This window comes from Psittacula echo (assembly GCF_963264785.1).
Source record: "Psittacula echo genome assembly, chromosome: 1".
NCBI classification, from domain to species: domain Eukaryota; kingdom Metazoa; phylum Chordata; class Aves; order Psittaciformes; family Psittacidae; genus Psittacula; species Psittacula echo.
Window position 1 is genome coordinate 132,334,701 of NC_137735.1, and position 16,202 is coordinate 132,350,902.

Genomic DNA, 16,202 nt, shown 5'->3' on the forward strand with positions numbered 1-16,202 from the left:
AGTCTTGGGAAATCAGCACACTTCATAATGTTATTTTCAAATATGCTTTATAATAGCAAGTGGCTTGAATTGAAAAACATTCATATAATTTGGATGTAAGATAAAAAAATCTTCCAAAGAAACAATTACAGTTCTTCAGAAGGATATGACCTTCTTTTCTCTGTACAGTACTTTGCTCTTAGTGTCCTGACAGTGGAAAGCTCTTGCATGGTGTTCATGAGATTTCCTTAAAAGTAATCAGTCTTAAGTGCTACCTTAGGAAACCTCTTCTTGTGCTAAAGCTCAAATGTTCATCTTTAGAGACTTAAAAACTAATGTAAGCCAAGATATTAAATTTAAATTGTTTTTCTTCAATTCAAATTGAGAGATATGCTTGACTTTCTGCTCAGTTTTTATAGTCATTTTACATAATAAATACCAGAAGAGAATAGAAATTTAGGACTTTGAGGCCAAACCGACTGTTTTTCACTAGGCACACTTGCATACCACAATAAATCTTAAAACCAGGCTTCAGCACCTAAGTAGTACCTACAATAGGATTCCAAACTTCACCAGGTTAAAAAAACATTTTTAGTGTCAATGAAGCACAATATCCAGAGCTTCCCATTGAAAAGATTTTCTGAGTTTTTGAAGCATACAGTGTTTTATCAGGGTTCCTAATACCCTGGAAACTCTGATCCACCAAACAGCTCTTTTTTAACTCCATAGCTGCTGCAGTTTCCACAAAATATTAATTAATGTTGGACTGAATAATAATTTCCAAGGATGCTGAAGCTAATACTCAATTTTATGAATAGAAGTAGTTGCTCTTGGTTAGCTGAGAAGATATATAATGTATAAAATGTACCCTTTTTCACCTAAAGGATTTTTTTTCTTTTATATGCTAAATTGTCAGTTCTACTTAAACAATTCTTCTAAATTTAGAAGTTTAAAATTGAGATATGAAGACATCAAGACATCAACACAGCTGACCCCTTGTAATTTTTCATCTGTGGGATTTAGAGTGATCACTATGAGTTCTCTGATCAAGTTTCTTGGGCTCCATAGCCTGGAGTTCAATCTCACCTTGTTAAACTGTGTGTGATTAACAGCAGGGGACCTTATTGACTCCAGCAGGAGTTTTTTACAGGTGGAACCATCTGTCTGCATATTGTTAGTCTCAGAAAAAAGGATGTATCCTCCAAGACTGTCAGTGATTCATCTTGGCTGTTCTCAGGTTTCCGGCTGAAGCAAATCCCAATGGATCAAGCCAAAACCAATTCTGTGTGCATGTATATGTGAGTGTGGTGTGTGTTTTATATACACACAAAAAAAAAAACCCAAACACATATTTCATATAAAATACGCACATTCATCACAGTTTGATAAAGAAGTTTGATAAAGGCTGGTCTGAAGTGCAACATGGGATTCTATATGTACTAGCTTTTCAAAAGAAGAAATTCAGCAAAAGTTGTTTTAACTGAACCAGAAGGAAATGACAGCTCAGCTAATGACACAGATTGTGATAGTCATCATTAGTATTTGGGATCAGGAAAATGCATTAGGTTCTTCATGGAAGCCTCAGTAAGAAGTTATGTCAGGATGAGTTATGAACCAGCCTGCTACTCACAGGCACTAGTCAATTGGCATAAATGTCTAAAGCATAAAGGATTTGCATATTAAATCATAATGGTTTATTGAGAGCAATTAATAACTAGCCAGACAAGTATCAACCTTTAATAGCATTTCTATTTAATTCATGTATGCTGATCTAAGTAATATTTTCAAACCATTTTGTATTACATTTAATTTATGCACAGTAAAGGAGGAAGATGCTGTATAATATCTGAACCAAGATTAAGAACTGTCCAAAGGCCTAATACAATACAGAATGTTTTAACCACATGCAAAATATTATTTTTCAAAAACTATGCATATATATTTATCCTTTTTTGGGGGAAATTTAATAAAATAGTAATGAAAACACAGAACTTTTTATTTTTCTCCCGTTAAACATTTTCTAATTATTTGTTAAACCATCTAGATTATGTTTACTTTAACAACCAAATACAGAAGATTATGCACAGCACCGTTTTCCATTTTAAATTCTCTTTTGTGTCATGGAACAATTGTGTTCACTCATGTTACTATAGCAACAACTGACCTTATTTAAGGTTTGCAATTTTTGGTGGTTTTGGTGAAACAAATATTGTCTGTCTCTGAATTCCAAATTTATCTTGCTTATTAAAGCATAAAATTAAAACTTTCATCACAGTCTAATTAAATGCACATTGTTTTGATTGTCACTGATGGCCAACATAGATAAAAATCTGTATGTTGTGTAGTGGAAATATTAAACACATAGAAGCTGATTCTGATCCAAATGGAGTGAAACCTGTCAATTCACCCAACCAGAAGCAAGCATACGTATGTGTATTTGCAAAACAGGTTGCAATGAAATAGTATGACACACAAAAGTGTGTCTAACACTGTAGGTTTTATACAGGTTTAAATCTGTTCCAAATATAAGCACATTAGTTTTACAAGATCATTGCAGAAAGAACATTTTGGCTAACTTTGCACACATAAAGGTTCATACTGCAATATTGGGGGATGGAATTCAGAATAACAACACTTGCAATATTTCTGCTTAGAATTATAAAGAGTATAGATTTCTTTATATCTTCTTTGTTTTGGGATGATACTGATTTTATAAAGGAGTCTATTTTCTTATAAGTAGCTCTAGATTATTTCCAAAATATCTTGAACAATATTCAGTTCAGAAGTTTGGAAATTAATGGAGATTGGGTTTGAGGGTTGGTTTTGGACTTTTGTGTTTTTTTGGGGTTGGTTTGATTATTTTTTTTTTCCCTTAGCCTACTGCAAAGTAACTAATTTGACTCATTTCTTTCATCAAACATTTTAGAGATGTGTGAAATCTGCAGTGTGTTAATCAGCTGCCAGAAGGAAGGAAAAAGCTATAGCATTGAGCAGTGGATTTCTTCTGGTATTTAATACCATAGTTTTGACAGAAACAGAACCTTCTCACTTTGTTGTATCACTTACACCTAAATTATGCCTGAGTTCAATGTGTCGAGTCTCGCCTGTAACTTTGCTTTAGCTGCATGGCCGATTGGTGACCACTATGCATGTTTGCTATGCACAATGCACATTATTGCCTATGCCCACCACTGGATCAGAACATTTGACCTGTCCTTGGTTTTCAAAGCCTATCATCTCCGCCGTGAAGAAACAGATTGGTTTGACAAGCCCAGGGAATCTCGTTTGGAGAATGGACATCCCCTTGACAGAAGGCTGCCAGAGAAGTTGTCCCACTCTCGACCACCAAGTCAACACCAAGATCAAATAAGCTGTCAAGTAAGCCGTGCCTTTACTTTTATGAATGTTTGACAATTTAATCATGCTGTACAAGTGTAGGGACTACAGGTTTAATCAAATTCCAGCCGCATTCAACTGAAGTGCTGTTGAACTTGTATTTGTCATCACTACTTGATCATAGAGTCTACAATTTGTCTACAATTCAGTATTAATTTTACAGGTTGTCCTTCGATTTTTGAAACAATACTGAAAGCAGTAAATCTGCTAACCAGAACTATCTATGCATTCAGTATTCCTATTTAAAAAAAAAAAAAAAAAAAAGTGTAACAGTCCCATTTTACCTTATCAGCTTTATCCCATCCAAATTCAAACACTTCTTTTAGTAGTTTAAGGAAAAGGGTTGCTTTATCTTGCTGACATTCATTTCCACTTTTAGATGATCACTATAATCCCAGCATTCTGTGATCTATTACTCAATAAATCAGCAGGACTTTATCAATCTAATAATTAGAATGTTTCATTTATTACAGTAAGAACTAAAAATACCATATGATTCTTTTCAAGATTGCTGACTTTGAAGTCTGGGTCACTTTAGTATACCATGACATTTCCTCTTTGTATTAATGAAGCTTATATATTTCAGATCTTTAAGGTCTTCACTTGATTGTTGCAGTTATCATTTTGCACTCTATTTTCCATGAAATGCAATGGATGCGAGAGATTGTATTGCATAGCCCCTTTGTGGTAATTAATAGCTTATATTGCTTGTGTTAATTCCTCAGATAACATAGAAACAGGAATATCACGTTGTCATGCAACCTTCAAAACTTTTTTGCTGGTGAGGATTTTTAATGACATTTGGCAATAGAATATAGGTTTTATGAAGTAAGGATGTGGATTTTATGAAGTAAACACTCAAATATCTTACAATACAAGATGTCATTTGTTTTTATTTTCCCCTCTTTTCCTATCTCCAGTTTAGCATATATTGAGATTTACACAGCCGAGGTTGCACTGAGTCTATTTCTTGTTGAGAAAGAGGGTTTTACAAGTTTTACAAGTATCTATTCAAATAACGCACTCTATAAAACAATTTTATTACAAGATAAAGGATATTTTAGAGTCTTCACAGCTTTTAATGTCACTGGCAATAGATAAAAGCTGTATATCTGAGCACTTAAATGCTCATAAGAAACATGCATTATTCTGACCATACACTATTGTATTTGGCCACTACAGCATCATGAGGTAAAATTAAAAATTTCCCTTGAAAATCTTTTTTTTTTTTTTTTTCCCAAAATGGTTACTGTTATCCTGAGCTCTGTGATATGGAGGTGCTTGGTAAAACTTATTTAACTTTCACAACTTCATAGCTTTTCTCCTGGGAAACGGTGACTGTTTCTGTGTGGTACCATGTAAAGTATCTGAAGAAGAAAATTGTTGTGGAAGGAGAAGCTTTACGACAGTTCCATCCTCATCTGTTTCCATCCAGATTAGCTACTGTCATTCACCCACTGGTATAAAATAGTATCAGTGTGTCTGCAGAAGGGAGAAATGCCAGGTCTCACCAATTCTGCATCATCTACTTTGTCAAAATATTACTCAGAGCTTGTGTATATTAAATACCTTCAGTAAACATATTTTTGGAGATAACTTTAAAAAAAAAACAAACAAAACAACTATTACCGGATGCATCCAGAAATTGAATTACTTTAAGACAAGAGAAGAAGGATCAGGGCTGTTTCAGAAAGTTTCATTAGCTCCACACTAAATTCTGAAAGTAAAACACAGCAATAGAAGCAAGTCAATTAGTATTAACATCTCTATTTTTTACCATTCGTGTTAAAGCTCTCAAGAAAAAATATTTTCAGGCCAATGAGTGTGCTGAGGTAAAGTAAACTCTCCCTAAAGGCTTTTTCAGCCCTGCCTCTTCTGTAACATAAAAGTTACTGAATTCACTGTCCCGTGTCTCCTGCCTGTATCCACGACTCAGTTGTGCAGAGAGCTGTGGTGTCCAAGCATAATGTAATGGCTGGATTCTACATCCAGACCATCTGAACAGGTCCACCTTATCCCAGAACTTTCTCTGTCAAGAGACTTTCCTGAAATCAGTTAGGAGGACAATTTCCTAGTTAGCATAACAATTAAGCCATTGCTACTACTTTAATATCCCATACTAAGCATAAACCAGCAACAAAAGGAAGTATTTTTATCAGTAGTACTAATCTGCTTCTAACGTATCAGTCTATGTTTCCAAACATGGAAACACATTTATTGGCTGTAAATTTGCCATTTGTATTTTATCATTTGTAAAAAATGTATTTTACTAACCACTAAGATATTTGTATTCCTGAAGGTTTTGTTTTACATGTGTGAAATATCAATTTTCTTACTACATGAAATCAGAACTGCTTATCCCAGAGAGCTTGTACAACTAAAGGTAATAAATAAAGCACAGCCCTGTACTTTTGGAGCAAGAATGCAATGGAGTGACAAGCCTGAACTTCCAGGTTTTGTATAACCTAGTGGATTATGTGCACGTACTGTATTATCCATATTAAAATATATTTGTTTCTATAGCAACTTCTGTGGAGCTACACAGTATTCTTAAATCACATTAAATTGCAGTGCAGTTTAGTATCTTAATAGCTGTTTCCCAATATAGTGGTACTGAACTGCTTGCCTAAGGAGGGTTAACATGGTTTAAACCTAATCAATACATAATCTATTGCAGATTTATCACTGAATCCCTGTTGACCTCAACAGTTTGCTTAGTCACTGCCAGTTGACCAGCAACTTCTTTAAATCTCCAATCAGCAAAGCTTTTTTTGTTATTATTTTCTGTGAAAATCATTTTACATCTTGAACTAAACTGACTGTTTCTAACAGGTTGGAAGAAACAGTAGGAGGAGGTGCCAGGGGAGTAAGACATCATTACAAGGAGATGGACAGTGAGAGTACATTAACAGGAGATAAGTAGCTTCACTGTGAGGGATTTTAAATACAGAACTTCCAGTGATCATAAGTGGGTCTTTTTAATGGATAATAAAAACCCAGACTCATCATAATACCAATGTACAGTTCACTTTGGCAACAGTTTCCTAATAACAAAAAGAAGGCAATAGCTCTAAAGATGCAACCTTTTGAATGTTAATCCCCATGTCTAAAGGCCTTCAGACAATAAATGCTTGTCTTGGTTCATGGGTCCGTACCATTTAATTGAAATTTAATCCGTGCCTTTCTAGGGGCACTTCAATATTAAAGATTATGAAAAAATGGGTCATGAGGTGAGCAGTGGGGTTAAAGTGAGAAAACACTGTTTATGACAGAGAGCCAGAAGGCTACCTGCAAACTTTTGTTTCACATTCTTTAAATCCATCCTGCTTAGTTTTGACTGCTTTCCAGCTACCAAGGAGATTTCATTCCTATTTGTAGCATACTGGTTTCTCTATTCGAGCTTGGGGGGAGAAGGCATTTTCTGATTCAGATTCTGTAGAAACATGATGAGAAATGGGACATTTCCAAATTTAGTGTAAATGATAAAATACCTAATCTAATAAGATTAGACGCCCCTTCACTGTAATTCAAGACAGAATTTAGCAGGCCGTTTCTCATATTTGGTCACTCAGAAATGTTGTTCTCACTGCATGCCGAAATGACTTCTTAATCAAAAGTCAAGAGTTCTGTACTGACCGAACTGCAGAAGCAAAGGCCACTCTGCAACTGATTAATGAGCAGGAACATTGTATTTGTTAAGCTTTTCTTTAATGCTTCTTTTGCAAAATGTCTGAACCATCAGGGATCTATCAGGAAAGATAACTTTCTACCTTTACGATTCCTAGAGAACTTGACATTTGTGCTCTGCACAGAGGAGATGATGGAGTGATTCAAAGGGGCAGGATTAACTTAGTTATGGAAATTCTTGATTCCCTCTTCCACAGGTCTTGTACTCTCATACAAGTACCTGTGATACTCAGAAATTAAATAGGTAATGTGTAACCCATCATCTTGACATCTTGTTCCTGGACACCTAACTCAGGTAAATTTTCCCTTGAAGACTGTATTTCCTACAGGACTACAACCAGGAGCAGCTGCTGAAATTTACCTTATCAGGCCCTGTATAATATGTTGGTGGAAGAGGAGATGCAGCACTATTTAAAACCAGAAATTACTGTGGCTTTGATGACCTGATCCAAAGACCAGTTAAAATGTTATAGCTGTTACTGTGGACTTTGCCCAGAATACTAAAATGCACTTTATGCATTTTATTTCTTAAATACAGGACTAAAGAAATTTATTCTTCTTAATTGTCCTCCTTACCTAATAAAGTTTCCTTATATGAGTCTTCCATAGAGTTTCCTTTTCAGACAAAACATGTAAAGACAATGAAGGGAAACTAAAAGTGCAAGTTTAAACAGTTTTTCTATAACAGTGTTAGGAAACCTCAGCACATTTATTTGCCATTCATTTCAACTTTTGGAGGGGCTTTGATCTAAGTCATAACATGAAGCACATGACCAGAGCTTAAATTCCTGGAGGAAAAACTTTATACTCGTTTAACTCACTGGGATGAAACCCCCAAGGGCCTACTGAGTAACCAGCTGAATACTCAGATAGAACGGCCTCCTGGCATATATCCAGGAGAAGAGAAATCAGCTTTAGTGAAAGTCAGATGTGAACAGTTGGAAATACAAAATATTTTGTGTTCTAAAGGTTTTCAAATATACTATTAAATTATCCAGAAAAAAAAATGTAACTATGCTTCTTTGCATTATCTGTTTACAGCAACCATGTTTTTCCATTTATTCTGCCACTTTTAGACACATAACGTTCTGAGGGTAAACGCCTAATGAAATGTTCAGTTTAAGTACTGATTCCCACTAACAATAAAAAATAAAATGCTACCCTGAATACTAATAAACTTTAATGTTTTTATTCATACCTATCCTAATCACCAAGATTTAGACTTACCATAAAATTATGGAAGTGAAAGTAATGGAGAAGTAATAGACTAAAGTAGGATACAGTCCATATTTTCTGAAATATTTGTCAGCAATCATGTACAATATAGCATTGAATATTCTTGGATTATTTTTTATGCCAAAACCAAATCTTGCTAAAGACAGACAAGATACAGCAATTAAAAACAATGTGAAGTTTATGACCTGCAGTGTTCTTCAGTTAAATTGAACTGCTCCCACCAAAATAGATCTGAGCTAAGAATATGTTCAAATGTGTTCATGTGCTTCTCTTCAATTACATTATTTTGTATTTCTTTTTATTTAATTAAAATTAAATTAGATGCATTCTTCCAGATATTTTACAATTGTGTGTAAGCTACATGTGATAAATACATTATTTTTGCTGTTAAATTACACTAGCTGAGTTTCTGATAATGTCATTAGAAACATGACAGTGTCGCTATGCATTAGTAAGCATGGAAGTCTCATGGCACTTCATATGCTTCTGGCAATATTAGACCCAATGTTCTGGCAAAATTCAGTGATAAATCCTGAAGTCTGCCTTGTCTCATGTTCTGATTTATTCTGGAGTACACATCCACTATCAAATCCATGATTTCTTTAATGTTTAAGATTAATGACAGTCAATACTGCTCTCAGTGTGTTATGGGAGGATTTCAGCCTTCTAGATACGTCTTCCATTGAATAAGAAGATGAATTGCCACAATAGATGTATAAACTCTTCTGCTCACTGTAGGATTAAGCTAAGCGAGTCACTTGACTTCTCTCCTTCCCCTCCCATCACTTCTGTGTGCTATCCATTAACATCATAAACACTCTAGGGCAAAAACTGGGTTTGAAGTGCTTAGTTCAGGAGCTTAATCTCTTTAAGTGCTGCTTAAATATAAATAATAGTAATAAGCTCTTGGCACAGGCTGTTGATACACTCAGAGAGCTGCATTACCATACTGATTAATATTGTCCCACTGGCTCCTTGAATCTGGCTCCCTGACGTGGTCCTTCCTGTGCCATTGTCGCGGGGCAGTTGGGATCATCACAGCTGGAAACCTGGCTCTTCAATGTGTGTTGTGGAGTTGCGTTGCTTTCAGCTTTCACGCTTTCCGGTATCAGCCCAAGTAAATGTTGCACATTTTCATATAAAATGTAATCCTAAAAGTTTTAAGTTGGGTCTTTCAAAAAGCTTTGGAAATTTGATAACAGGAGGTACATTGGAATATGTGGGTTTGTTGGAACTAAAGCAGTGACTTGTGGCTGTGTACACATTCAACTACCATTTTGTTTAGGTTTGTATGAATAGGATTTTATAATAATTACAGAAGTTATATTTAATTTCATTGTTCTCTTGAACATTGCTTGAGCAAAGGATTAATGTTAAGAGGAGCTACAGAAGACAGCAACAACCTTCTAGTTATTAGGAAGTAAAAATCAGAACTAAAGCCATATTCAAACTGAAGCTGACATTCATTACCCTGCAGAAGGATTTTGCAGTCTGACAAGCGTCTTGAAACTTGGGGGAGTGTTTGAATTGTGAAGTTGTAATATTTACCTGGATGAAATAAGTTTGTTTGCTTGTTTCAGCTGTCTAAAATTATTGATACAATTGATGTTGGTTTATCTTTTTATGACATGCACATTTGTGTTCCTCAGATAAATGGGAAACCCCTGCAGTACATTTTCCCTCATGCAAGGCTCAAACTACTGAGAGACCCAAAGGATCACACAGTTTCAGGTAAAAAAACAACAATCCTCTACGAGGCATAATAATTGATTTGATTAGCATGAATCATGCAAAAGATTTCTGGTATTAAAAATAGTTCCTGTATAATATCAGCAAGAAATTCAGTGGTCATTTCAGATCTTGCTGGTTGGTTATAACAGAAAGCAGCAGTGCGGAAAAAAGGTCACAACATCTGTTCAAGATATATAAGCATGAAAAAACAGAGGGAAAATCTGTTGTGTTATACATATGAGCAGTCTATATTTCTGTTGCTTTTTGCATAACTTGATATTCTTTGTATGAGAAGTTTCTGTAAAACAGGCTTGTGTAGGTGTTCAACATGCACAGAATTGGGAATTTTATTCTTTCTGTACTGGAACTTCTCTACAGAGGAGGGGTAGAGGAACAATCAGATCCCTTTTTTTCTGTGCTATCTTCACATGGGGACACTTATCACAGGACTTCAGATTTATTCTCTTATCCCTAACACTAACACAAATGTTCGTGTAAGTCTGAGTCTTCTTGCAAAGAGATGAAAGTGGCAAAGGTTATATTCATGCACCTCCCGGACTGTGAGCAGGGACAGAGTGTGATGTTTTCACATATCACACTGGAAAAGGCTGCCAGTTCCAAGGTCTAGCACAGGTAAGGTCTGTCTGCCTGAACTTTTGGAGTTTCACTCTTTCTCACATCTAATACTGATAAGGAACTCAGGGGTTTTTTAATATGCTATTTGTCTTCTTTCAGAGGTACATGCTTTGTCCTGAAGCTGTCAGGCTTTCTTTTAACTCACTTAAAAAATTCTAAGGGTTTGTTTCAAACTGTTCCTGCCCAGAAGTAATTATCAACTGCCAGCTCTGTTATTCCCTACAGCATTAAAGAGAAGGTGGCACAAACTTACTTGAATTGCTAAATACTGATTTCACAGGGTTTCTGGCTGTAAAATCTTCCATCTCCAGTATCTGCCTCATATTTAGGGTGTTAAACGAATGTTCTCTGTATATGACGAGGTATTTTCTTGCTAGTCAGCCTAACACCCACTGATGATTCCAAGATACAGAAAGACCCCTCCACCCATCCATCACAGCCTAAGAGCAGCCACTGGGTCCACTGCTGTGTCAGCCTCCACTGCCCCAGGACTCTTGCAGTTCAGAGGAGCTTCTTGGCATCCCAGTGTAGATCCTTGCCCTGCAGGACAATGAGTAATGCTGTGATCCAAGCTGCTCTTTTGCTCAAGATCAAGTGGAAAAACAACCACACAACTATGTATAGCTCATGATTTATTTTACTGAAGGCCTGTTCTTCTATGTAAAGTTATTTACCTTTGCGCAATGTGAAATGCGTGTTCCAAATTCTCCACCAGCACTTTGCTGGCAACCACAGCAACATAGTGTACATCAGGGTAAATGCCTTGTAAGCAATGTCTGAAAAACCAAGGTGTAGATATTGACTTCCCATTTACTAATGCCCTGCACAACATGCCATCACACAGGATCAAGTATTTACTCAGGATCCTGCTAAGGTTGCATAACCCACACTGAGATTGCTCACTGATGTAGCTATGTTATATTCTACCTAAATTCTAATTGGAATAAGCAAGCAAGCTTGGCTATTTGTCTACAAGCTGCAATCATACTTTTGGTTTTTAGTACAGAGCACCACTGCATACCTGCACAGACATACTTCTGTATGATGCACATACAGATTTTTCTACAAATATGAAAAGGCTTAAATGCAGATTCCACAGAAAAGAGACAAAGCTGGCATAGGGTACCAACAAGGAGTATCTCAACCAGAAGAAACTGTACTTTTCACTTTTGATTTTGTACCTCCCTTCCTCCCCCTTCTCTCAATGTCTGAAGGATTAAAGTACCAGAAATTCTCTTTAACTGTGCAGTGCTTTCTAATTAGCCTTCAGGTTTCCAAATGACCTTTCCTGGAACCAAACATGGGGTTTTTTTTCACTTTTTAAAAGATTGACTTTTGATTTAACATTATCTGCAAACTAATAGCAAGTATCTTTGTTTATTAACCAGAGGCAGACTTAGAAATCTGTTATGCAGTGAAAGTTACTTAAAATATTGGTAGATGAAACAATATATACTCATACCACCATAGCAACCTCACTACAAGATTATTGGACATTCATCTAGATGCCATGGTTGGTTGGTAGGCTGGCTGGTTTCTTTCTCTTCCTTTGTTTCTTTGTTTCTTCCCTTCCTCTGCTTTTTCCCTCTCCCTCTCTTTCTTATCAAGAGTACCAAAATGAAGTATTGAGTAATTTTAATTGTTTGCCTTATACTTGCTGCATAGGCAAAGGAAGACTGTATGTTAAAAAACTCAGCTACCCTCAATAAAACTCACATGGGGAATCATATCTCTGAGAGAACAGCCAGTCACTGCCTGGGTGACAATGGGAGTCTGTGTTGCAACCATCCTTTCAGTTGCATCTTGTATCAGACAAGACTCTCTGAGCTGTTGTGTTGCTGGAGTCTTATCATCTGGGCTGTGGTCCTGGGGGACCACAACAGCATATGCATCATCAGTTGTCTCTGATTAACTTACAGTAGGTACAAAACATCCTCTGTCTTAGCTATGCAGAAAAGCCTGTCCTATGTGATCATTTCTGCACAGGCAAGAACAGTTTCTACCAATGATTTAAATGATCTATGTGCAGTTTGGTCAGTTCAGCAGCAGGAGCTGCCTGGGGAGATGCCTGAGACTGACAGGTTCTCTTCTCAGGGAATTAATGAACACACCTTACATATACAAATAGCGTACCTTAACTGGTATGTGCACAGCACGAGCTACATGGGGATATCTCCCAAACTGTCCTGTAACTGTTGATCAGCTTCGTCACTAGGAAGCTAGCCAGTGGTTCAGACCATCAGCACACCTCCCTGGGGAGTCCTGGGCCAGCTGTAGCTATAGGGCAAGGTTGAACTTCATCCCAATATCGCAGTTATAATTTGAATTCCATAGATCTCATCACATATTTACCGTAGTGGAGGTTGCTGCCTGATTATGGATCCAGAAATTGTCACATTATGAATATCAGTTATAAGAGCAGTCCCAAATAATTTAAAATTCAGGCTGTATCACTATATATTATGTGCACATGCATTCTGTTTATTTGCTTTCTTGATTAATGAAAACTATCTCTGAGGTACAGATGCCTTTGATGCCTCTTACATAATCTGGCATAATTTTGCACACAAAAACATTTACTGCAAATTTTAGCATGTGAATGAGGTGTTTAAAAGCTGAGGAACCAGGCCAAAATTTTGATGGCAAGAGAATAGCTCTGAATGAAAAATAGATGTGTACTTACTAGCTGGCCTCTCTCTTGAGGGTTCTTGTTTCTTTAGCATATGCCATCACCTGAACTCTCAGCTCTTCTTATCAAGGTATGCAATATCCCTGTCTCAGGCAATGGTGATAGATGTGGAGAATTGCCAAGGATTTTCTCTGCAAAGGTTGACTGATAATTTGCAATTATTATTGTTTTTAAAGAACTGGCATCATGATTATTTTGAGGTGCCAAAGCAATGATGGCAGTGATCAATGAATGATAATATAGCAGTATTTAATGCTCCAGAAACTCACCATTTGTTTTCACTGAGAATACTATGTTCTTTTTGGATCATGTAGAGTTGCAGCATAAGCACAGTTTTATACTGCCAGTAATTTTTCTTCTGTTTTTTAACATGTCATCATAGTTATGTTTGAAAAAGTGAAGTAAGGACTTGGCTATTGAATTTAATGAAAGCATTGGTAATACCTTTGGAATGTTGCAAAAATAAAAACTTAACATTGAGTTGTTCCTGATCAGAAAGCTGTTTAGGTGCAGTGGTTGAAAACCCAACAAGGCAGACACATCTCACTAGGAATACAGGCACAATGAGCACACTCAGTTAAAAGCAGGTTTTGCTGCTTTGCCTCACTTAGGCTGAGTCACAAGCAATTCTTCCTTTTCCAAAGGTAGGATATTCTGTGTTTCAGCAAAATGTACATTTGAGCAGCCAGACTGCCCATTTTGTGGAACATTCTCTTCAATTCTGTTTAAAAAAAAAAAAAAAAAAAAAAAAAAAAGCAAAGAAGCAATTCAGAAAAAGCTGTGAACTTTATAGTGGAGTAAAGAAGAGAATTAGGCTGTGGACAGAAAACTGCATCCCTAATCTTCACTTCAGCAGTGATGTCAGTGAAACTGCTAAGAGGATGACACAGTAGATGTAACACTGCACACACGTCAGAGCTGCCTCATACTCTGCATAAGGATTATTAATTCCTGCACACAACACTACACTTCTGCATCATGCCAGCTTATGGGTTACTTATCTGGAGAGAGGGGAACAGGATTTGAAATTTTCCTATATCAAGCCCTCACTGCTGTAGGGAAAATAACACTATATATTTTGGGTTCTTTCAGCTGTGAGTACCTCAAATACAGATCTTACAGCAAAATGCTGAAGTGCAGTGCATATATGATTACTAATCAATTAAAAAAAACACACTGAATATAATCACAGCCTGTGTTGAGTATGATAATAGCAAAGGCAGAGGGTGAGAAGTGTAACTCACCTCTTGCTCTCATACTCTTTTCTTAGACTTACCCTTTCTCTTTGGTTTAATGATGTGAAGACTGAGATAATTCTTTGCACACAAAAATAATACCCCCCTCTGACCCTCACTTGTCACTGGGGAAGGATTTAATCCTTAATTAATGGCCATCATTCATTCAAACACTCCTTATCAGACATGTGGCATAGAAGGTAAAACCCCATGAACAGAAAGGGACAGCTGTTACAGCGAAGCAACGTCAGAGATTTTCAAGTGAAGTCATATGGCAGTGAGGACACGAATGGAAATAAAGGGAAGGAGTGGTGTCTGCTTGTGTCATTACAACAATATTAGAAGGAATTTTCATACCATTCAGCTTTTCTAAATTAAAAAAAAAAAAAACCACACATTTTTTTGTATTTGTTGGAAACAGTTTTTTAGAGATACAGAAATAAATATTCCATATTTATGTGTCTTCTCTCTACATTAACTTAATTTGAAAAGCACTAATGTGTGGATGTAAAATACTTTCTATTAACCCTTTTTGGCATCTTGGTTGTTATGCATTTTTCACTATATGAACATCTGTTGAAGGATGTGTAATAAGGTCTGAAGATGGGTGCAGCTAATTGAGAGGGCAATGTGTCTACTGATTATAAATGTTCAATTGGTTTTCATAGCTCTCATGCAGAAAAGGCTGCAGAAACAGATCACTGTAACACTGAATGTTAGAATTAAGTCAGGCCCCCATGTTCCCATAAAAAGCTATGAGGAAAGCTGGCAATTAAGACAGATTCACAGAAGCCAAATCAGTAACCTCTCTGTTTTGGACATAAGTAATGCAGGTCAGCACTTTCTCATGAAGAACTAGAAGACATTCAGGGACACAGATCATTGGTGAGACAATTTGTCAAGGATATTAAAAAAAGTTCATAATGCAGAAATGTCAATTTAAGGTTTCACTTCACAATGAGGCATAAATTGTCGTAATGACTCTGAGAGGAAAACAAAGACCCTGTGCTCTCTTCTCTTCATACTGGCTATCAAAAATATGCCTGGGTTTATTAATAACACTAGAATGAAACAGTTACAAAGGACAATTAATTGAGGGTTGAAATAGTTTAAATAAACCACCTTTTGGATGTGGCTATTTTCCTGTATTATAAAGGTAGCATGAGGTGACTAACTTAGACAACAATTGTTGTCTTGTGGAGATCTTAAATTAGATGAGATGAACAGGTGCAGCTTATGTGCATGGAAGCTATAGATCAAAAGACTTGTAGAGGACCGATTGTCTAAAGGACCACATTGCCCCTCATCATCAAGAGACAAACTCCTCTTTGAGTTGGATACACTTTCCAGAACAGGGTGCTTGAACAGTTTGAGAATGATTGCCTTCCATTTACTATTTACCTAATCACAGATTTGTACAGGTCTTTGAAGTGCATTAGTTATATACTCTCAGGCAGTCTGGATGCAGGATGATTAAGGTTAGGATGCTCTGATTCTGCAGGTCACTGACTCAAAGAAAATATTCATGGGTTGGTAGGGTGCTCTGAGGTTCTGATTGTCTCACAACATCATTGCACTGGGCTAACTAAGGTGCAGCATTTGTCAGGTGAAAT

General features: G+C 36.5%; 1 protein-coding gene across 1 annotated transcript in view; it reads left to right on the forward strand.

Moving 5' to 3' along the window:
* PCLO (piccolo presynaptic cytomatrix protein) overlaps window positions 1–16,202 on the forward strand; it is a gene marked incomplete at both ends in the record, with an annotated part of 368,722 nt that overhangs the window by 214,864 nt on the left and 137,656 nt on the right. Inside the window, 2 exons of the mRNA XM_080625043.1 lie at window positions 3,209–3,357; window positions 9,948–10,029. Coding sequence (XP_080481169.1) covers window positions 3,209–3,357; window positions 9,948–10,029 — 231 coding nt within the window. The remainder of the gene's footprint in view (window positions 1–3,208; window positions 3,358–9,947; window positions 10,030–16,202) is intronic.